Raw genomic sequence first — 22,680 nt, 5'->3', positions numbered from 1 at the left:
TTAATTAATTTATTTATTTACAGAGAGAAAGAGACATGGGAAGGGCAGAGAGAGAGGGGGGCAGAAAGAAAGGGAGACAGAATCCCAAGCAGGCTCTGCACAGCTCAAACTCACAAACCATAAGTTCATGACCTGAGCTGAAACCAAGAGTCAGCTGCTTAACTGACTGAGCCACCCAGGTGTCTGAGAGAGAGACTCTTAAGCAGGTTCCATACTCAGTGCAGAGCCTAACAAGGGGCTCAATTCCATGGGATCATGACCTGAGCCAAAATCAAGAGTCGGATGCTCAACCGACTGAGCCACCCAGGCACCCCCTAATCTGATCTTTTAAATCACTTCCTTTTAGGACCCTACTTTTATTTTTTAAATTATTATTATTATTATTTTAAAATCTACCTTTTTTCCTAAGTTCATTCACTTATTTTGAGAGAGAGACAACAAGCATGGGGGAAGGGGCAGAGAGAGAAGGGAGAGAGAAAATTCTAAGCAGGCTCCTGCACTGTCAGTGCAGAGCCCGATGTGGGGCTCGATCCCACAAATTATGAGATCATGACCCAAGTAGAAACCAAGAGTCGGACGCTTAACTGACTGAAACACCCAAGTGCTCCTATGGCCCTACTTTTAAATGGGAGAATGAACAGTGATGAATTAAGAGGTTTTCTTAGTCAGACTTAAGGATAGTGAAGTGTAGTATATGAGTTAAGAACTGACAATGCTTATGGGGGTTATTTTTACACCAGAGGGAAAAATGGAACGAAAATGGACATGAAGGTGGTTGTTCCAGAGTAAAATGTTCCCACTGCCTGTGGAACAAAGTTTCACTTAAGGAGCCCTAGATTAGAGACAGGGGTCCTAATGCTTCTTCCTTACTGTGTGGTATTGGACACGTAAACTTGCCAAATTTGTAAGCTAGGAATAATTAATAGTATCTAGATCACACGATTGATGCAAGGTTTAAAAACATCAGTGCTGGGGTGCCTGGGTGGCGCAGTCGGTTAAGCGTCCGACTTCAGCTCAGGTCACGATCTCGCGGTCCGTGAGTTCGAGCCCCGCGTCGGGCTCTGGGCTGATGGCTCAGAGCCTGGAGCCTGTTTCCGATTCTGTGTCTCCCTCTCTCTCTGCCCCTCCCCCGTTCATGCTCTGTCTCTGTCTCAAAAAATAAATAAACGTTAAAAAAAAAAAAAAAAATTTTAAAAACATCAGTGCTGGGGCACCTGGGTGGCGCAGTCGGTTAAGCGTCCGACTTCAGCCAGGTCACGATCTCGCGGTCCGTGAGTTCGAGCCCCGCGTCAGGCTCTGGGCTGATGGCTCAGAGCCTGGAGCCTGTTTCCGATTCTGTGTCTCCCTCTCTCTGCCCCTCCCCCGTTCATGCTCTGTCTCTCTCTGTCCCAAAAATAAATAAACGTTGAAAAAAATTAAAAAAAAACAAACAAAAACAAAAACAAACAAACAAAAAAAACATCAGTGCTGGAAGGTGTTTAGCCCAGTGCTGGGGGAAAAAAGTTACCTATCACGTTGTCTTTTCAATAAAAAGATAAGCAGAAGGTCTCAAGTTCCTCACAACTAACTGGGATTGAATTTAAGACTGGCTCGTGGAGAAATAAATGGGAAAAGAATAGTGGTCTGATTCCTTAACCTAATATACTTGTACTTTAGAGTAGTCGGAGAACAAAAGGAAAAGAAAACCGTCAAGGGTTAAAAAGAAAACCCTAAATACTGCTGATGGTATAAGTGGGGCACATTCCCTAACAAATATGCTCAGAAAGGTAAAAGTCTTCCCAATACAATTAAATCATATGATACCTACCTACCTACCTACCGTCTGTAATCTACTGTAATCTCTCTCATTCAGGGCTTAAAAAATCTTTCCAAGTGCCACAGGGTATATGAAGATTATTTCTAAGTGGTAACACAAAATATATGTATCATCATAATTTTAGTCTTTTTCTTTACCATCACCATTAACCAACATGTTCATTTTTGTCTCCTTGCTTGTATCTCCTCTACAGATCCAAATTATTGCCTTCAAGAGTCAGCTCCAGACTTACTTTCTATGAAACTTCAAACGATCTTTCATTGTACTGAATTAAAATACTGTTTATGTAGTCTTCTGTACTCTTCATATTTGTTTACATAATGTTATAACTGTTCTCCAGTTGTTCACTTACGTACACCTTGTCTTAGAACTATATTCCTTGGGCCTGGGAATCATTAACAAATTTCTTTTAAGATTGAGCGACGCTTGGAGTCCCTGGGTAGCTCAGTTGGTTAAGCGTCTGACTATTGGTTTCGGCTCAGGTCATGATTGTACAGTTAGTGACTTTAAGCCCCACATTGGGCTCCATGCTGGCAGTGTGGAGCCTGCTTTGGATTCTCTCCCTCTCTCTCAAATTAAAAAAAAAAGATTGAGTGAGCCTAAAATCTTTCCTCAAAAAGAGCCATTCTATTCCTTGTAGTCAATTAGGTATTAAGAGAAATCACTCAATCTCATGGGGCCTTAGTTTCCTCACCTGCAAAAAATATACATATACATCCGTATTGTACATTCAATAATGTATATATCTGCTCTAAGTTTTTGTGTCTTCGTCAGTACTAGTGAATTACCTAAACCTCCCTGAACTAATGATGTACTCATTAATCAAAACTGGAGTTTTAATTTATTTTATTTAATTATTGCAGAGAATATAATCAAATAAACCTGCTACTACCTGACAGAACTAGTCATATAAAAAAAAACCCACGATATTTATGAAAGCCCTTTAAGTATTAGTCTCTGTGTATATGCTATAACAGGAATACCTAAGTGTAAGACAGTCTCTACTTTCAAGGAAATTACTTTTTAAAAAATATTTGAGAGAGAGAGAGCAAGACAGAGTGTGAGTGGGTGCAAGCAGGGGAGGGAAGGAGAGCAGAGAGAGAGAATCCAGTGCAGAGCCCCACGTGGGGCTTGATCCCACAAACTGTGAGATCAAGACCTGAGCCAAAATCAAGAGTCGGACACTTAACCAACTGAGCCACCCAGCACCCCTCAAGGAAATTACCTTCTAATAGGAAAAGCAAAGGGCTGAATATAGGAAAAATTAAATAACTTCAGTAATCTATATCAATATCACTTGGTCAGCACAAGATTTGCTGCCATTTAAAGAATGACAGTGGCAGGAGTTGTCTGGTTAGTTTCAGGAGGGAAAAGCAGCTGAACTAAGCCTGAAAAGAGTTCAGATTTGGAGAAGTAGAGAAGGGAATGGAGAGACAGGTATGAGGCAGGGAGGGTGGCAAAAGTCAAAGGACAGAGGTAAAAAACTAAACAGGAGCAAAAGAATAGGATACAGGGGACAGCCCAATAGGCCTCAAAGTAGAATGAAGTAAGACTATGAAGGATTTGGCATAACAAATCAGGTCAAGGAAATAGAATCTTTTTTAAGTCAGTGGTTCTTAATCTTTATCCATTACACTCATGACAAATGATGGTTTACTATTTGTAATTCATTCTAGTGACTACATCCAGATTTTGGGGGTATCCTCAACGCTTCATGAAGAAACCTTGCAATACTCTGTTTCACCATGACTAAACAACCAGAAAGACTACTTACTATGGACCTGGCATAGGCAAGTTATGTGCAATTTCTAGAATATTACATAGTGTGTAAACTATTACTGAGTTACTTATGAAACACTTACCCAATCTAACTGCTGCATTGGAAAAGTCCTACTTAAGACAGAGAAGACAGCTTGGAGTAGATGTTGAAGGGATTATTTTAGGAAGATTAATTTGGAAGGATGGACTGAGAAGAGAATGAAATTAGAGAAACCAATCAAAAGGCTCCTTTAGCCATATGGTATGATAGGGGAGTGACAACAAAGTCAGGTGTTATAAAGACTGTGGAAAGGAAGCTACGGATATAAGATATCAAAATGGAAACTGCTTGGATTTGGTCAGTGGACTGGAGATAGGGCTACGAAGCAGAAAGTTAAAGGTAATCCTAAGAATGTAGGATATAAACCGAGTAGATGGGAAAATGATAGTAGCAATCAGAGGTATAGAGAAATTATAATATTATAAAATATAAATAAATTTAGGTTTCAAATTGAGGAAAAGACTAGTTTGATTTCAGAAATCCTGAGTGTGAAATCACAAGTGGTCACATAAGGAGAAGGGTCAACTGCAACGGCAGGACTGCTTTTGAGGATAGAATAGGGCAAAAGATGTAGATCTAACTATAAAAGGCACACAGCTGATAGCTGGAAATCATTAGGGAAAAAGTATAAAGAGAGGAATCAAGGGCCTGGGACTAAATCTTGAAATTTAAGTCTAATAATCTTCACCAACAGTTATTGATTGTAGCAAAAAACAGGAAGTAACTAATTTCCAATCAACAGACTGGTTAGTAAATTGTTCTAATTCCATATGTAGAATGGTATGCAGATTTCTGCATACTTATAAAAAGATCTCCAAGATTCACTGTTTGTAAAAAAAAAAAAAAAAAAAAAAAAGGCGGGTGTAGTTCTAATATGCTTCCTTTTAGGGGGAAAAAAATGTATGTGTGTGGGAGAACAAATTTATTTTTTCTTGCACATGCACAAAGAAAGTCTAGAATATATTACATAACTAATATAAATGGCTACCTGGGGAAGTGAGGGGGAACCTGGGCAAATGGACAGGAGTAAGAAGATGACTTTTCACTATATAGTTTTTTTTTAATAAATTTTCTTATTTTTAAGGCTTGAGACTGTTATTACTTGTTCAAAATAATTTTTAAAACTCCTAACAGAAATCTAATAGATCTTCACATTAAAAGTATTATCACTGAATAGAGTAAAATACTGAACCTGCATCACTGTCACTGCTCCATAAGTCACAGCTGTCCAATAGATAGAGCCAACCATTATTCCCGCTGCAGCAAATGGACAAGCTTTTGAGATCAGTCTATCTGCAAGATCCAAGACGTAAACAACTGGACCTATAATAAAAGAAAGTAATATTTCAACACAAGACAGATATTTAAAAAATGACTTGTTCAATATTTTCCAATGATCTAAAATGTTATGAAGTTGGATGTTCTGATGCTTTAGAGGTAACTGTTATAAACGTGTGGGAACCTAGATTTGAATAAACTTAGAATTTCTCAATTGTCTTGATGAATAGCTAAGTTCTGCTTCCTAAATTCTAGGAAATAGCTTCTTCAAATTTTTATCTTTATCAGTAAATCAAATAAAGCCTCAAACGCAGCTGCTTCTTATGAAAAAAATAGTTCTCTTACTTATTTTATTCACACTGGCTACTGCAGAATGAAATGGCCATTTCAGAACAGTTCCTGCCCATAATTATATTCTCTAGTACTTGGTAAAAATATCACTTCTTTGACTTCACTCATTACTTCCTTGGTGCAGTATGTGAAGGTAACCAATGCTATTTTCTTGTAGTTATAAGAAGTCAATCTATCTTACGTTGATGTTTCAATATGCACATTTAGTTGAGTATTATTCTCTACAAACTTTTCCCCCCCAAGTTTTTATTTAAATTCTATTTAGTTAACATATAGTGTACTATTAGTTTCAGGAGAATTTAGTAATTCATCACTTACATGTAACGCCCATCTAACAAACTTCTTTTAATGATCACCATGCCAGTTTTTATGACATTCCAACAGCTGTATATGCCAATTATACTTCTATTATTAAATGCTTACTGTGAAATTTGGCTACTACCTTTCTCTGTAAGTTATTTAGAATAGCTATATTTGGAGGTATTCTAGACTGCTTTTAAGCCCAATACAATTTAGCTCCAGAATTTTTCAGAATAGCGAAAGGGTCTCAGGACTGAATTAGAACAAGGCCTAAAGAACTGAGTATCTAAGTTTAATCAAAGAAATATAAAACCTGATTTAGTAATCATATTTGTTGAATACCCTCCACATACAAACTATCACTTGAGACATTTTCTTAGAAATGTATAAGAATTATTACCTACCTTCTGAGGGCTTACAATCTATGAGGACGCTGTAGAATGTAAAAAATTATTTTTATTGTAGAAAGAAATTAACATAGCAATATGAGATAAATTAAACACGTATGAACAAGCATCGATCTATAGAGCCTTGATCAATACTTCCCCTGATCACTAGAGCCAGTAACATTACTAGTCACTGTAAGAGAGACCCCATTGTGAAGTAGAAAGAACATTGGGAGCCACATTAAAGGACCTATGATTTCAATTTAGTGTATTTACTATCTCCTCCAACAATAGTTTGCACTTAAGTCTACATGATACCAGCTGCTGTGCCCCAGGCATTACATGCATCATTATTCAATCTTATAATGTATAGTTTTATCCTTAAAATATACAAATTTGCTGGGTTAAGTTTAAAACTCCCTCAGAAGGCACAATAGAAGTCATTTTAGTGAGTCACCAAAGATCTGTCAAATGCTGGTACTAAAAGTTAAAGACCATAAAGTATATATAAAACCTCCACACTTCAACTTTCATATTCTCTACTGATAATCCTTTAATCAAAAATTGAAGCCACAAAAGAACAAGTCCAGACTCTCCACAGCACATGCAGCCACTACCAACATCACACCTATCTGATGTCAATCCCTCCACTGACATACCAGATCCCATCTCTTGCCAACTCAAAGCCACAGCTCCAGCAACTGTTTCCTACATCATTTCCTCTCTACTCTTTATTGGAATGTTTCCAATCAGACATATTGTTGTTTCTTCTATCTTAAAAAAACCCAAATAATTGTCTTGATCTTTCTTCCCCCCACTGCTTGATCTTTGCTCCCTTTACAAAATTCCTCAAAAGACTCATCTGTTTTCACTCTCCTTCAATTCTCCTCTTGAATCCACTCCACCAAAATTGCTCATAATGGTCACTAACAACCTATGAACAGCTGAATGCAAAAGGGAGGACTATTTGGCCTAACAGAAGTATCTGACATGGATATTCCCTTCTTCTTCCTCATATATGGTTCTTCATTGTACTTCTGGGACATCATCATCTTTTGGTGTTCTTTCCATCACCAGTCATTAACTTTTCAGTCTTCTTTCTTGGTTCCTCCTCCTCTTCTTGACCTCAGTGAAACCCACCCTGCCAATTTCTACCTCATGATACTATTTACTCTGCATTATTTTTCTTTTTCCCAAAGCACTTACCACCTAACATACTCTAATTTACTCATTCTGTTTCCACCTGTGAGAACAGGGGCTGGGAAACTATGGGCTAGGCCAAACCCAGCTGGCTGCTTTTGTAAATAAGGTTTTATATGGAACATGCCACATGCAAAAGCCTAAAATATTTACTGTCTGGTTTATAACAGAAAAAGTCTGCTGACTTTTGAACTAGAATATATGCTCCAAAGGGAAAAATAACACTTTTGTTTTGCTCATTGATGAATCCCAATTCCTAGGATTCTAAATATTTGAATTCTCTACTAAGGTACTTATGTAAAACTACACCATGAAAATCTTTCTGTACCAAGCCCAAGTTAACTATAGGGGTATTTTCTACTGAGTCAGAATCAAAATTGGTAAGGAAAGAAGGTATTTTGCATGCTTCCAATGTAACTCCTTCCTCCCTCTTCAACAGGGTACATCCATCAGTAGATAGGATGAAGCAATATAATTCCTAACATGGTAGTCAATCACTATCACTTTTATCTATCATGAGCATGGACAATTTAGAGACGTTTGAATTGTCTTCCTTTAAAGATTTCAGAAGGTTCAATTTTCTTCCTGAATCCACAGGTGTGAATTCTTTTTGTACAAGCAAAAACAAACAAAAAATCCACTTACTTCTGGAAATTTTCTACTCATTCCTTGGGTCACATATAAAAGATGTGCCAGATTACATGAAGACACTGGCTGTGTTTCATAGTCCTTATTTCCAGTTTTTCTGAAATAATCTTGTCTAATCTTTTGTCTTTATTTTTCCTAAAACTCTCCATGCTCTTCCAGATAGACTAGTCCAAGAATAGTTTAATAAAGATAAATGCCTAATAGTAAACATACCAACAGAACAGTAAATTGCCATGCAGGGGAGGTATTTCTTAAAGATTATCTAGGCAAGCTATTTAGTGAATAAGAACAATTACTGAATTTCTCTGGATGACAGTCCCTGAGTCACTCTTCTTACTAGGAAGCTTACCATATGCTACTATCTCATAACTTGGGATTGAAAGAGAAGTTACTAGATTCTTCTTACTGTCAGATTATAGCACAGAGAGTAGTGGGAAGTGAGGAAAGGCAAGACTAGCCATTTACAACCTCAATTCTATTGAAGAGGAAGAAGAGTAAATGCACATCACATAAGTTAAATACCTAAGGGCATAAAAAGACTTCAATATTTTAAAAGGCATTTTGAATTTTTAATGTCTCAGTGGGCTTCACCACTTACTTTTCAATGTACTGTATTTACACAATGGATGGCAATTGAAGAAGCTCTGTATAAATGTAAGTTTTGAAAACCCAATAATTTAAAGGGCACTAGGGAAGCTCGCAATTAAGAGAGAATATTGCGAATTCTTTTGTACAATAAAGAAGCTTTTGTAAAGAAAATAACTACACCCTAGTATTCTGGATAAATTCAAATTTTCACATTTCAGATATGAATGACATCAAACAGAGCTGAGACCTAATGGAGAAACTCTTAAGTCCATGTCTACTGAAAAATAAGTAATCAGTTTTATCTGGAAGACACTGCAAAAGGAGATTTGTTGCACTGGTGATTTAAATTCAAATTCATGTATGCATGGTGTTAAAGGTACATCTTGGAAGATAAGAAATTAATGACTGAAGGGCAGAAAATATTTAGGGCTCAACATCTATGGGCACTGCTCACTGTAATACCCAGAATTCCCATGGCCTTTCTCTGGGACAGAAAAGTATCCTTAAAAAAAAAAAAAAAAAAACAACCTCTGACCAATTCTTGAGAAATAATTTCTACATGTTGCCAGAATGCTATAAAGTTTCTAACACAGAACACAATTTAATGAGCAAAAATAGATGTTTCACAAGATAGCCTTGTATAAATTCCTGAGAAGATAACAGCTTTACTGAACTCCAAAGTTTCTGTTAAGTGGCCAATAGTTCATAAAAGAGATTTAATAAGACAGACTGTTTGCAAAAGGTATTCAAGTTTCCAGTTTTTTTTTGTTTGTTTTTGTTGTTTTGCTCTGCATTGAACTAGTTTTGATCTAGACCCAACTTAAATGCCAACTTGCTAAGCCAAAACAACCTCACCTTCAGCTTCAGAACCATCCAGAACTGCAGATTTTGGAGGCCACCAAGAGTCCAACAATATAGTCCTAAACTTCTCTCCTTGCTCCAAGTCTTCTTTTTGTTGTGTTCTATTTCTGGAATGTCCTGTCCCTACTTTAAGTCTATACGAAACCCAACTTCCCAATGAAAACTAATCTAACCTGACAGAGGTTGACTAATTGCTCTACCCCACCCTGTTCATGTCCCATGAGGCTTCCTTTAATACTATCCCATAAAATGCACTTACCCCTTTGCTTGTACATAATGTTAGTACTTTATGTTCTTGTTCAATGTTTGTTCAGTTGTCTCAATATCCTTATTTCTGTCCATGTCAGCATCATCATAGATTGAAAACTCCCAGGGGGCAGGGGCCAAGTCTGTTTAACTCGTTTTGTACAGTGCCTAGGATAGAACCATGTACAGATAGGTGCTTAAAAAAAATGCTTTTGATGATGATTGGCATCACTCTCAGGGACTCTGTAGGCCACAGCTATCTCAGCACATGGTACTTGGCAGTACATTAGGGCACTTTGGCCTGTTGCATAGGATATTAAAATATAATGGCATAGGACCTAGCTGCAGCACTCTGTGGCAAGTATTTGACTCAATCCATTGTTAAAAAAGGTCCTTTAATAGGGGTGCCTGGCTGGCTCAGTGAGTGGAGCGTGCAACTCTTGATCTTGGGGTTGTGGGTTCAAGTCCCACGTTGGGTGTAAAGATTACTTAAAAACAAAATCTTAAAAAAAAAAGTATATGGTCTCAAGTCAACAAATGTGGATTTTATTGAAGACAGAAGTAATACCACAACAACCATCTCAGAAGTTAAAAGTATATGGAACTCCTGATGGGACAGTAAAGAATTTTAACTCTTTCTCTAGCATTCATCACTGTTTTAAACACTAGACTTCAGAGGCCAGGTTGAAGAGCCTCAGAAAGCTTATGTAAATGTCATCTTTGATTGCTCTGCTGGTAGGGTGAGGTTTTACCAATTTTATGCAGGAATAAATATCCTACAAACTCAGGCTATCAATTATTTTGCTTAGTAACAAGAAGTTAGACATTAAATTGTAAACAGGTAAGAATATGTTGTTGGGCAATTTTTTAGACAACCAAACTAGTAATAATTGGCCCCAAATCCTCAAAACAAAACAAAACAAAACAAAACAAAACAATGCTGAGGAATAAAAGATCCAGAGTCAAAGCAGATGAGTACCATTCCTGTGTGTGTGTGTGTATACATATATACATATAGCATAATACTATATATATATATATATATATGTAGCATAATACCATGAATAGTAACTAAAGATCATAGTAATTCTTAATTACATAGTCTATGCCAAAAGAAAGCTTAAATTTATCCTCATAAGAGAATAGCCCATAGAATTCATTCGTGGGCTATAAAGTCAACTACTAAGTACCTATTAAGCACCTACTGTACACATAGCATTCTACTTTGCATTAAAATAAATGTAAATGAAATTTAAACACCAGCCTCTGCCTCCAAGGAGCCTCCAATCTAGTTAAGGACAACCAATAAATACACATTAAACAACTGAAGAATTTTAAGGAAAATTTAGTATATGTACATTAGTATGCACAGACTTTACAGATATGTGAATGAAATTTCAAGTAAACATTATAGGGGGATGAGGATTCAGAGTTTTTCAATTGATATATACATGTGTATTTTACTAATTAACAGAAGTGAATCTTAGAAGTCTATGATCTGAAAAGGGGCATTCTAAAAGACCTTCTAACTGGGGCAAAAGACTTTCTTCAACAGGTTTATATAGTTTTAAAAAGCTAGTATACCAGTAATATCAGGGTTAATTGACAGAAACCCTGACTAGGGTTCAAAGATGCTGACACCCTCATAGGAAGGAAGTTCCTGATGACAGACATGCTAAATGAAAATGAAATTTCAGGAAAATTAATCTTATAATAGATTATTTAAAGTCAATAAACTAGAACAGAATCCGCCAAGATTTTGTATCTAAACCAAATACAAAGAAAAAGTAACAATCCAGAGAAACTTAATAATATAAAGAGACAGCTGAATTAGGAAAAGATCAAGAAACATCAGAGAAAATGCAATGTGGTTTTTTTTTTTTTTTGAGAGAGAACAATGACTAAGGTATTAAATTCTTTGAATTTCAAAATAAAATGTTGAAAAAGTTCTTTAAGGTGTGATAAAAGAAGCACCACCATCAATTATCATTAGTTAATACATAAAAACGGGACTCGAACCCACGAGCTGTGAGATCATGACCTGAGCTGAAGTTGGACGCTTAACCGACCGAGCCACCCGGGCACACTGAGTAATTACTTTAAAAAAAAAAAAAAAGATTCTATAATTATGTTTTGGACCTATAATTCAGCTATCTGTATTTATATGCAGTGTGCACCCAGAAAGTCTCACTCTGTTCAAGATGCTTCTTAAAAAAAAAAAAAAAAAAAAAGAAAAAAAAGATGCTTCTTAAAACTAATCTACTTTTAAATCTTTGGTAACAAGACGGAAAGTGATTTGCATCCAGTAAATGCAAAGAAATCCTATTTTGAAGGTATCCTAGTCATTTGCCTCATAAAAGGGTATATAAATGAGAGCCAAAGAAGACCTAATGAGTACAAAGTATAACTACAAACTTTGAGAACAGGAAGTATTCAAAGACTGAATCACTATGGAATGGAATTTTTGTTTTTAAATTCATTTTGATACAAAAGCAAAGTAAAAATAAACACTTCTCTAATGGCTAAGTGTAAACATTACTAAGAAACTTATTAATATGAAGTACCTGAATTCTTAAGTCTATAGACTGGTTTTCAAGTAGTGAAATAAGCCAACTATATATTTTATGAGAGCATCTGGAAAAGTAACAGGTTGAATTCATGTGAATAATACAGGGCCACATGTGGTTATAGGAAAACCATGTCCCTATTAGAGAGTAACTGATAGCTTAGGAAATATTAGAAATTGAAATTACCATAAAATTGAAGCCTTGAAAAAATTTAAAAACACTAATGCTTATTTTATAGCACCGTTTTGCAATCTATAGCATTCTTACTTGCTTTACAATGGTTCAGCCATCTTATAAAGACATATAAATTAAAACTATGAGATTATCTTTCCTTACCTAACAGACTGGCTAAAATTTTAGTTTGTCAACACATTCTATTGGCAAAGCAGTGAGCAAACAGTACACTACGGGTGAATATATAAGTGGTATTAATACCTACAGAGAGGAATTTGGCAATATCTAGCAAAAGTATACATCCAATTCACCCTTTGACTCAGCATTCCTTTCTCAGTTCATCTTTCCATAAATATTCCAAACTAATACATGAATAAAGAATTGCAGTATCATTCTTCTGTATCACCTAAAAAAATAATAGATCTAGAGGCAATGAATGAAAAAATTACCAATCTTTGCTAAAACCAGTAGGTAGAAGCTGATAGGGAACCTAATCAGATGCATCAGGTTGATAATACCTGTATGCACCGATTATAGTTTTACCATAAAAAGGACTACACGTTTTTTTTCAGATTTATTGAGATATTTTTGGCATACAACAAACTCAAGGCATACAATGTGATGATTTGATATACATATATATTAAAAAAAAATTTAATGTTTATTTTTTGAGAGATAGTCAGAGTGTGAGTGGGGAGGGGCAGAAAGAGACACAGAGAATCCAAAGCAGACCCCAGGTTCTGAGCTGTCAGCATGGTGCCCAATGCGAGGCTCAAACCCATGGACTGTGAGATCATGGCCTGAGCCGAAGTCAGACACTTAACTGACTGAGCCACCCAGGTGCCCCTGATATACATATATATTACCAAAATAAGGTTAATACCTCAATACTTTTTTTTTATTTATTTTTGAGAGAAAGAGAGACAGAGTGAGGGGGAGGAGCAGAGAGAGAGTGAGGGAGACAAAGAATCCGAAGCAGGCTCCAGGCTCTAAGTTGTCAGCACAGAGCCCAATGGGGGGCTTGAACCCACCAACCATGAGATCATGACCTGAGCCGAAGTCAGATGCTCAACCGACTGAGCCACCCGGGCGCCACTCAGTCCTCTTAATTACCATTTTTGTGTTGGTAACATTAAGATCCACTCTCCTAACTGTAGTTAATCATAGTCACCGTACTGTGTATTAGATCCCTGGAACCTACCCATCTACTAGATGAAATTTTGTACCCTTTGGCCAACATCTCCAAATATCCCTTATCCTTAGGCAATCACCATTCTACTATTTCTATGAATTTGGCTATTTTAAATTCTACAGGTAAGTGACAACATACAGTACTTGTCTTTGTAACTTATTTCATTTAGCATAATGCCTTAAAGATTTATCCATGCTGCTGCAAAAGGCAGGATCTCCTTTTTTAAACAGCTGAATATTTCACTGTATGTATGTGTGTGTATATATCTGACTTTAAAAAAATTCTTTCATCTCGTGATAGACACTTAGGTTGTTTCCAAGTCTTGGCTACTATGAACAAAGTTGTGGTGAACATGGGGGTGCAGGTATCTCTTTGAGACCCTGATTTCATTTCCTTCAGATATCTGCTTAGAAGTAGGGTTGTTGGATCAATGGTAGTTCCATTTTTGATTTTTTGAGGAGTCCACATTGTTTTCCACAGTGGCCACACCAATTTACATTCCCACCAACAGTGCAATGCATAGGAGTTCTCTTTTCTCCATAGCATTTTTTTTTTTTTTATAATAGCCATTTTAACAGGTGTGAGCTAACATTTCATTGTGGTTCTGATTTACATTTCCCTGATGATCAGAGATGCTGAACATCTTTTCATGCATTGGTTGTATGTCATCTTTGGAAAAGTCTGTTCAAGTCTTTTGCGCATTTTAAAATCAGATTGTTATTTTGCTATTGAATTGTATGGGTTCCTTATATACTTTGGATATTAACCCCATATCAGATAGATGATTTATAAATATTTTCTCCTATTCCATAGGCAATTGCCTTTTCATTTTGCTGACTGTTTCTTTTGGAGTGCAGAATCTTTTCAGTTTGATACAGTCCCACTTGTTTATTTTTGCTTTTGTTACTTGCACTTTTGGGATCATATCCAAAAATCATTACCAAGACCAATGTCAAGGAAGCTTCCCCCTATGTTTTCTTCTAGAAGTTTTATAGTTTCACACTAAAGCCTTTACTTAAATACATTTTAATTAATTTTTATGGTGGTATTAGTAAGATGGAGTCTAATTTCATTCTTTTGCATGTGAATATCAAGTTTTCCCAACACCATTTATTAAAGAGACTATTCTTTCCCCATTGAGTATTCTTGGCTCCTTTGTCAAATATTAGTTGAACATCGTTTACTTCTGGGGTCTCAATTCTGTTCCAAGAGGCCTATGTGTCTCTCTCTATGACAGTACCATATTGTTTTGATTACCACAGCTTCATAATAAAGTTTGAAATCAGGAAATGTGGCTCTTCCTTCTTTGTTCTACTCAGGATTGCTTTGGGCATTTGGGGTCTTTTGTGGTTCCATACAAATTTTAAGATTATATTTTCTACTTCTGCAAAAAAGGTGACTGGGATTTCGGCAGGGATCTCTACTGAGATAATCATAATCATGATTTTTATCTTTCATTCTATTAATGTGGTGATTCGCACTGATTTACAGATGCCGAACCATCTCAAGGATAAATCCCATTGGGCCATGGTGTTTGATCCTTTTAATGTGCTGTTGAATTTGGTTTGCTAGCATTTTGTTGAGAATTTCTGCATCTATATTCAGCAGAATACTGGCTTGTGGTTTTCCTTTCTTGTAAGCCTTATATGGCTTTGATATCAGGGCTCATAAAATGAATTTGGGAATTTCTCTCCTTTTCAATTTTTGGAACAGTTCAAGAAGGACTGGCATTGATTCTTCCTTACATGTTTGGTAGAATTCACCAGTGAAGCGATTTGGCCCTGGGTTTTTTTGTTGGGAGGTTTATAATCTCCTTGCTGTTGACCTGTTCACATTTTCTATTTCTTCATGATTTGGTCTTGTTAGATGGTATGTTTCTAGGAATTTAACCTTTACTTCTAGGTTATCCAATTTGTTGGCTACAATTGTTCATAGAAGTCTGTCAGGATTCTTTGTATTCCCGACATGTCAGTTGTAATATGTCCTCTTTGAAAGACAACTACACATTATATGCCTCAGGTTGTGATGTAGTAAGAAGTACACAGGACTATGAAATATTCTTGCAAAAAAAAAATCGTATTTAACTTCACTGATGAGATCTAACCACCATTATAAGAAATGTAAGGGATACAGCAACATATTACCCAAGTATTCTTGGGCCATAATAACAAAATCCATAAAATGGGAAATTCTATGATGATAAATTATTTTTTTATTTAATGAAAAAATTACAAGGGAAAAGCTAAAATACTGGGGTTTACAAGTCACACTAGGCCTTAGGTCCATACAAAGCTGGAGAGCTGACTCTAAGGGTTATATGAACCATGAGTGAAAGGGTAAGCCAGAAAAATCCACATGACAACAAAGTGAGCCAACAAAGAAAACTATCTTATCTTCAAGAAGAAAAGTAGGGGTGCCCAGGTGGCTCGGTCAGTTGAGCGTCTGACTCTTGGTTTCAGCTCAGGTCATGATCTCCTGGTTCGTGGGTTTGAGTCCCGCATCAGGCTCTGTGCTGACTGTATGGAGCCTGCTTGGGACTCTGTCTCTCTCTCTGCCCTTCTCCAGCTTGCTCACTCTCTCAAAAATAAATACATTAAAAATTTTTTTTGAAAAAAGAAAAGTATGATGAGGACAGTTTCTTCTAAAAATCTGTAACCATAGTCAACTGGCATGCAGATTTCAGGTTAGAAATCTGTCTGTGCTAAGGGAGAAATCCCAAATGCAAATCCTTTCTGGAGTTCTTTCACCTTCAGGATATCCAGTCCACAAATATGAACACAAATGTGCACCTAATTCCCACACTCAAGTGAAATGAAGCATCATGAACAAGAGCCAGAAGAAAACAACAGTTTAGGTTACCAAAGACTTTAGATAATGGAATTATCAACCCAAACATAAAAAACTGTAAAATAAAATACAAAGTAACTTATAAATGAACAAAAAACATGAGACTATAAACAATCACCAGGTGCATTTAAAAAAAAAACTAGAACTTACAGAAAACAAAACCCCTTGCAGATTATGAAGAGAGAATTTAAGAACTGGGTAACAGTTAAGAAGAAATTATAATGTTGCAGCACAGAGACCAAAAGATGAAAATCCATAAAAGAAAATAGAAATGTCTAACATAACTCTAATCAGAGTTCTAGAAGAATGGGCGGAAAAAAAGCACAGGGGTGCCTGGATGGCTTCGTCAATTAAACTTCCAACTTTGGCTCAGTCATGAGCTCATGGTTCGTGGGTTCTAACCCCACACTGGGCTCTGTGCTAACAGCTCAAAGCCTGGAGCCTGCTTCAGATTCTGTGTCTCCCTCCCTCTCTCTCTCTGCCCCTCCCCTGTTCATACTGTCTCTCAAAAATAAATAAAACATTAAAAAAAAAAATTAAAAAAAAGAGGGGCACCTGGGTGGCTCAGTCCATTAAGCATCTGACTTCTGCTCAGGTCATGATCTTGCGGTTTGAGTTTGAGCCATGTGTTGGGCTCTGTGCTGACAGCTCAAAGCCTGGAGCCTGCTTCAGATTCTGGGTCTCCTCTTCTCTCTGTCCCTCCTCTGCTCATACTCTGTCTCTCTCTCAAAAAATGAATAAACATTTAAAAAAATTAAAAAAAAAAAAAAGAAAAAAGCATAAAACCTAAAATTTAGTATGGGGGGGGCACCTGGGTGGCTCAGTCAGTTAAGGGTCAAACTCTTGGTTTTGGTTCAGGTCATGATCTCATGGTCTGTGAGTTCAAATGCTGCATCAGGCTCTGTGCTGTCAGCAAGGAGGCTGCTTGGCATTCTTGTTCTTTCCCTCTCTCTCTGCCCCTCCCCTGCTTGCTCTCTCAAAATAGATAAACTTAAAAATAATTGCTACAGGGGAAAATACAGTATCAGAGGGAAAAACACTTCAATCCGGAAGATGGCCAAGAAAAGGGAGAAGGGAAAAGTAGAACAAATGGAACACACAAAATGTAACAGTAAAAACCCAACTCTATCAGTATCACAAGAAGTGTAAAAACACAGAACTGAAAATAAAAGGATAAGGAAAGATAAACAGGCAAATACAACATCATCAAAAAAAAAAGCTGATATATAGGAGGAAAAGAGTAACTTTACAGTGGAAAAACCTGACAAACACCATCTTAGCCAGATGACCAAGGTCAGTATCACCAGTGATAAGTAACGTTGACAGTATTTGTCTTTGCTATGATATGATGAAAATGGCACTTCCCCTCTGTGGTCTTGTTCCCTATAACGCATAACCTCAACAGACAATGGGAAAAACATCAAACAGATCTGAATTGGGGGACATTCTACAAAACATCTGACCATTACTTCTCAAATGTGTCAAGGTCATCAAAAACAAGGAAAAGTCTGAGAAACTGTTACAACCAAGAGAAGCCTACGGAGACATGACTAAATGTAATGTGGTATCCTGGAACAGAATGAAGATATTAGGTAAAATTAAGGAAATCTGAATAAAATATGGACTTTAAATTAATAACTATGTAGCAATATTGGCTAATTATAACGAATGTACCACAATAAGACGTTAATAATAGAGGAAACTGGATGTGGGATGTATGGGAACTCTGCTATTTTTATAATTTTTCTATAAATCAGAAACTGTCCTAAAAGTTGATTTAAAAAAAAGATGGTGTAGCTAGGTCTATTCTATATTATCATGTCTATATTATACACAAGTGTAAGACAAAAAAAAGCATTATTGTAGATAAAATAGTCATTACTTAATGATAAAGTGTTGAACTCACAAGGAAATTTTATTTCTAAACCTGAGGAGTAGGTGAACAAGTGATGGTTTATTAGTCTTTATTTCTCATATGTAGTTATGATATAATCTTTTTCAACAAAATATTTTATAATAAAAGAGAAAAAAATACCTGAGTGAACAGTCTGCTGAGCTTTGATCAATGTTAAGGCAGCAGATATAATTAGTTCTGTACATTGATAGCAGCATGCTGGCAAAGGCAATGGAAAAGCAGGCACACCAATACACTGTTGGGAAGATTAAATAGGTATAATCTCTACAAAAGCCAATTTGGTGATATCTATTAATGTTATAAATGCATGTACTCTTTGACCCAGCAATTCTACTCTAGTCATTTATTTTAGATATATTTGCATGTGTGCATAAAATTATTTCACAGTTGTTTATGACAGCACTGTTTGTAGTAGTAAAAGATTAGAAACAGCCTTTATGCCCATCAACAGGAGACTGTTTATTTACACATCTGCAATGGAATATTATATAACTGTAAAGAAAGAAAAAGCTCTTTATACACTAATATAAAGTGGCATCTTCCATATATTGCTAAGAAAAAAAATACAGAACATAATATGTAGCGTATTTGTCTAGAATATTTTGACATATAATCTAATTGTGCTCAATATCGTGTTTGCCTCTTCATATTTACTCATCTTTCTCCACCCTGCTTTGCGCACAATTCGCCAAACTGCATCTTCCAGGCAAACTTGCCCTCTAGCTTCTGATGTGTCTGAACAGTAAGTGGAATGGCGAGAAAATCAGAGGGTGGTAAAAGTGCTTCCCTCACTCTAGGCAGTTTGTATTTCTTTCTCTAAGACCATAGATCCTGTTAAACAGCTCCTGCTAAAGCTCTTGTCAAGTTCTGTTAATAGCTTCCCTTCCCTGCACTTTCAGGCCTAGGAGTGGAAATAGTTTCACACAGTTGCTGATCCTTGGGTATTTTCCTATCTCTTGTTTATTCTTTTAACTCTATCCTAATATTTATAGCTTTTCAAGGGTGGGGTGAGGTGAGGGAGAGAGAAGAAGGAAAAAAAGAGAAACACTGAGACTTCTAACAATGGTTGCCTCTGAGTAAGAAACTTACCAGCATTTTGGCTGGTGAACGTGGTAAAAAGACTTTCATTGCACACCCTACTCTTTTGAATTTGGTCCATGAGAATGTATTATCTAGAGGGAAAATATATAAAGTAAACTGAAACATTTAAAAGAGACAAAAGAAAATATTAAGAGATACTCTCGTTGGGGCATCTTTTCTTTCACACATTTGCTATCTTTTGCCGTGTCCAGCAGGGTAAATGTGGACACAAAGAAAAAAGAGAATAGATTTTTTGGTGCAAGCATCTAGCCATCATTTTGCTTCTTGGTCATGTTTCTCCTTCAATTCTAATAGCATCAAATCACTGAAAATAATAAAAATAATTTATTAGCAGTATCTCAAGTAAATTCAAATTCACACCATCCCTATTCCTTCTTACAGTACCTGAAACTACTTCTTATTCATATATGACCTGGTAGCTGACTCACACTGAGTGACAGTAACAAGAAATTCAGTAGTTTAAAATCTTGGCTCCTTCACTTACTCGCTAGAAGCCCACGGGATTCTATTAAATAAATTTGCTGAATTTGTTCTTACCTAACTGTGCAGAGCTTTTGAGAAGTTTAAATAAAAGAGCATAGGCAAAGTGACAACAAAGTGTCTGGCAAATAGTAGGAGCCTGTTAGCAAATGACAGCTATTGATATCACTATTATTATTATTATTAATAAAGTAACATTACAAAATAAATTTTATTTGGTGGGTTCTCTAGGAAAGGTTTCTCCCAGGAGTCATCCTTCATCATCTGTAGTGAATATCTTTCCCTAAGTTTTACACTTCACTTAATATTTGCTAACTACTTTTTGAGGGTGACTGTTATCTTCAACTCTATACAGAAGTTTGAATTAATGTTTACTTGAGAGTAACAATAAAGAAGAACAAAACTAGTAATAATTTAACTTGAGGAATCTAAGGGGGTGCCTGTCTGGCTCAGTTGGTAGAACATAAATAATCTCAGGGTCCTGACTTCAAGCCCCATGTTGGGCATGGAGCCTTAGGGAAAAAAAAAAAAAAAGTAATCTAAGTATATACCAATAATATATTAAGACATAAAATAGCAAAGGTGGCAACACTAACATCAGTTAAAATCAACTTTAAGACAAAAATTATTAGAAACAAAAAAGGAAATTTTATAATGGTAAAAGGGACAATCCATCAGTAAGACAGCACAATTTGGAACATATATACATCTAACAATAAAGCCTAAAATAAATAAAGCAAAACGGACAGAACTGGAGAAACAGACAATTCAACAATAGTCGGAGACTTCAATATCCCACTTTCTTTTAAAAGAAAAAAAAATTTTTTTTAATCTTCATTTTTGAGAGACAGAGTGTGAGTGGGGGAGGGGCACAGAGAGAGGGAGACACAGAATCAGAAGCAGGTTCCAGGCTCTGAACTGTCAGCACAGAGCCCGACGCGGGGCTCGAACTTATGAACTGTGAGATCATGACCTGAGCTGAAGTCAGATGCCCAACCGACTGAGCCACCCAGGAGCCCCAATATCCCACTTTCAATGAAGGATAGGTAAAAGATCAACAAGGAAATAGAGACTATTTGAAAATACTATGAACCAAACGAGATATTTACAGAACGCTATATCTAATAACAGAATACTCATTCTTTTCAAGTGTACATGGAACATTTGCCAGAATAAATCATGTCAGGGCATAAAACAAACCTTAATGTATTTAAAAGGACAGAAATCAAAGTATGGTTTTGTATCAAAATAGAATAAAATTGGAAGTCAATAGCAGAAGGACACTGGCAAGTTTATAGGTATGTGAAACTTAAAACAACACACTCCTAAATAATCAGTGAGTCAAAGAAGAAAGCTAAGCAGTCCTTAGACGGAAATTTATAGCTGTAAATGACCACATTAAAAAAGAAGAAAGATCAAGAGAACAGGAAGACTAGCTACAGACGGAGAAAAAATATTTGAAGACATAACTTGATAAAGGACTTTTGTCCACAATATACAAACACTTAAAAATCAATAGAACAGGGGCGCCTGGGTGGCGCAGTCGGTTAAGCGTCCGACTTCAGCCAGGTCACGATCTCGCGGTCCGGGAGTTCGAGCCCCGCGTCAGGCTCTGGGCTGATGGCTCAGAGCCTGGAGCCTGTTTCCAATTCTGTGTCTCCCTCTCTCTCTGCCCCTCCCCTGTTCATGCTCTGTCTCTCTCTGTCCCAAAAATAAATAAACGTTGAAAAAAAATTAAAAAAAAAATCAATAGAACAAAAGAATCTGATTTTAAAAAGATCAAAATATTTAACAGACACTTCACCAAAGATATAAGATTGTAAATAAGTACATGAATAGATGTTCTATGTATCATTAGGGAATTGCAAATTGAAACAATGAGATACCACTAAACATCTATTAGTATGGCTAACATCCTAAACATTGACAACACCAAATGCTGACAAGGATACAGAGCAACAGGAACTCATTGCTGGTAAAAATGCAAAATTTCAGTCACTGTGAAAGGCAGTTTGGGTTTCTTACAAAACTAAGCATATTCCTACCACATGATCCAGCAAACATGCTCCTTGGTATTTACCTAAATCAACTGAAAACCTGTGTCCACACAAAAACCTGTACATAGATGTCTACTGTTATTTATTTTATTTTATTTATTTATTTTTTTAAAGTTTTCTTTTTTTTTTTTTTTAATTTATTTTTATTTTTTTTATTTTTGGGACAGAGAGAGACAGAGCATGAACGGGGGAGGGGCAGAGAGAGAGGGAGACACAGAATCGGAAACAGGCTCTAGGCTCTGAGCCATCAGCCCAGAGCCTGACGCGGGGCTCGAACTCACGGACCGCGAGATCGTGACCTGGCTGAAGTCGGACACTTAACCGACTGCGCCACCCAGGCGCCCCTACTGTTATTTATTTTTGAGAGACAGAGCACAGGTGGGAAGGGCAGAGAGAGGAAGACAGAGAATCCAAAGCAGGCTCTGGGCTGTCAGCACAAAGCCTGATACAGGGCTTGAACCCACAACCATGAGATCATAACCTCAGCCGAAGTCAGACGCTTAACCGACTGAGCCACCCACGTGCCCCTACTGTAGCTTTATTTTTAAATGCAAAACCTGGAAGAAAGCAAGATGTCCTTCAGTAGATGAATGGATAAATAAACTGTGTACATTCAGACAATGGAATATAATTCAGTGCTAAAAAGAAATGAACTATCATGCCATGAAAGACACGGAGACATTTTATATATATTACTAAGTGAAAGAAGCCAATCTAAAAACGCTAATCTAAATGCATCCCGTATGATTACATTTATATGGCATTCTGAAAAAGGTAAAAATATGGAGGTAGTACAAAGATCTGTGGTTCCCAGCGGATAGGAAGGAGGGAGAGATGAATATGTGGAGCACAGA

At 36.6% G+C, this 22,680-nt stretch overlaps 1 protein-coding gene and 1 long non-coding RNA gene across 2 annotated transcripts in view; one reads left to right on the top strand and one right to left on the bottom strand.

Moving 5' to 3' along the window:
- LOC123576826 overlaps nt 1–2,105 on the top strand; it is a 44,856-nt gene extending 42,751 nt beyond the window's left edge. Inside the window, exon 2 of the long non-coding RNA XR_006701601.1 lies at nt 2,010–2,105. This is a non-coding gene — a long non-coding RNA (uncharacterized LOC123576826). The remainder of the gene's footprint in view (nt 1–2,009) is intronic.
- The window catches only part of MARCHF5 (membrane associated ring-CH-type finger 5), a 57,096-nt gene that overhangs the window by 8,250 nt on the left and 26,166 nt on the right, over nt 1–22,680 (bottom strand). Inside the window, exon 3 of the mRNA XM_045438216.1 lies at nt 4,828–4,958. Coding sequence (XP_045294172.1) covers nt 4,828–4,958 — 131 coding nt within the window. The remainder of the gene's footprint in view (nt 1–4,827; nt 4,959–22,680) is intronic.

The sequence above is a fragment of the Leopardus geoffroyi genome, chromosome D2 (assembly GCF_018350155.1).
Source record: "Leopardus geoffroyi isolate Oge1 chromosome D2, O.geoffroyi_Oge1_pat1.0, whole genome shotgun sequence".
Lineage (NCBI taxonomy): Eukaryota > Metazoa > Chordata > Mammalia > Carnivora > Felidae > Leopardus > Leopardus geoffroyi.
The sequence above is the reverse complement of the archived record's forward strand: the minus strand, read 5'-3'. Positions and strand labels throughout refer to the sequence as shown.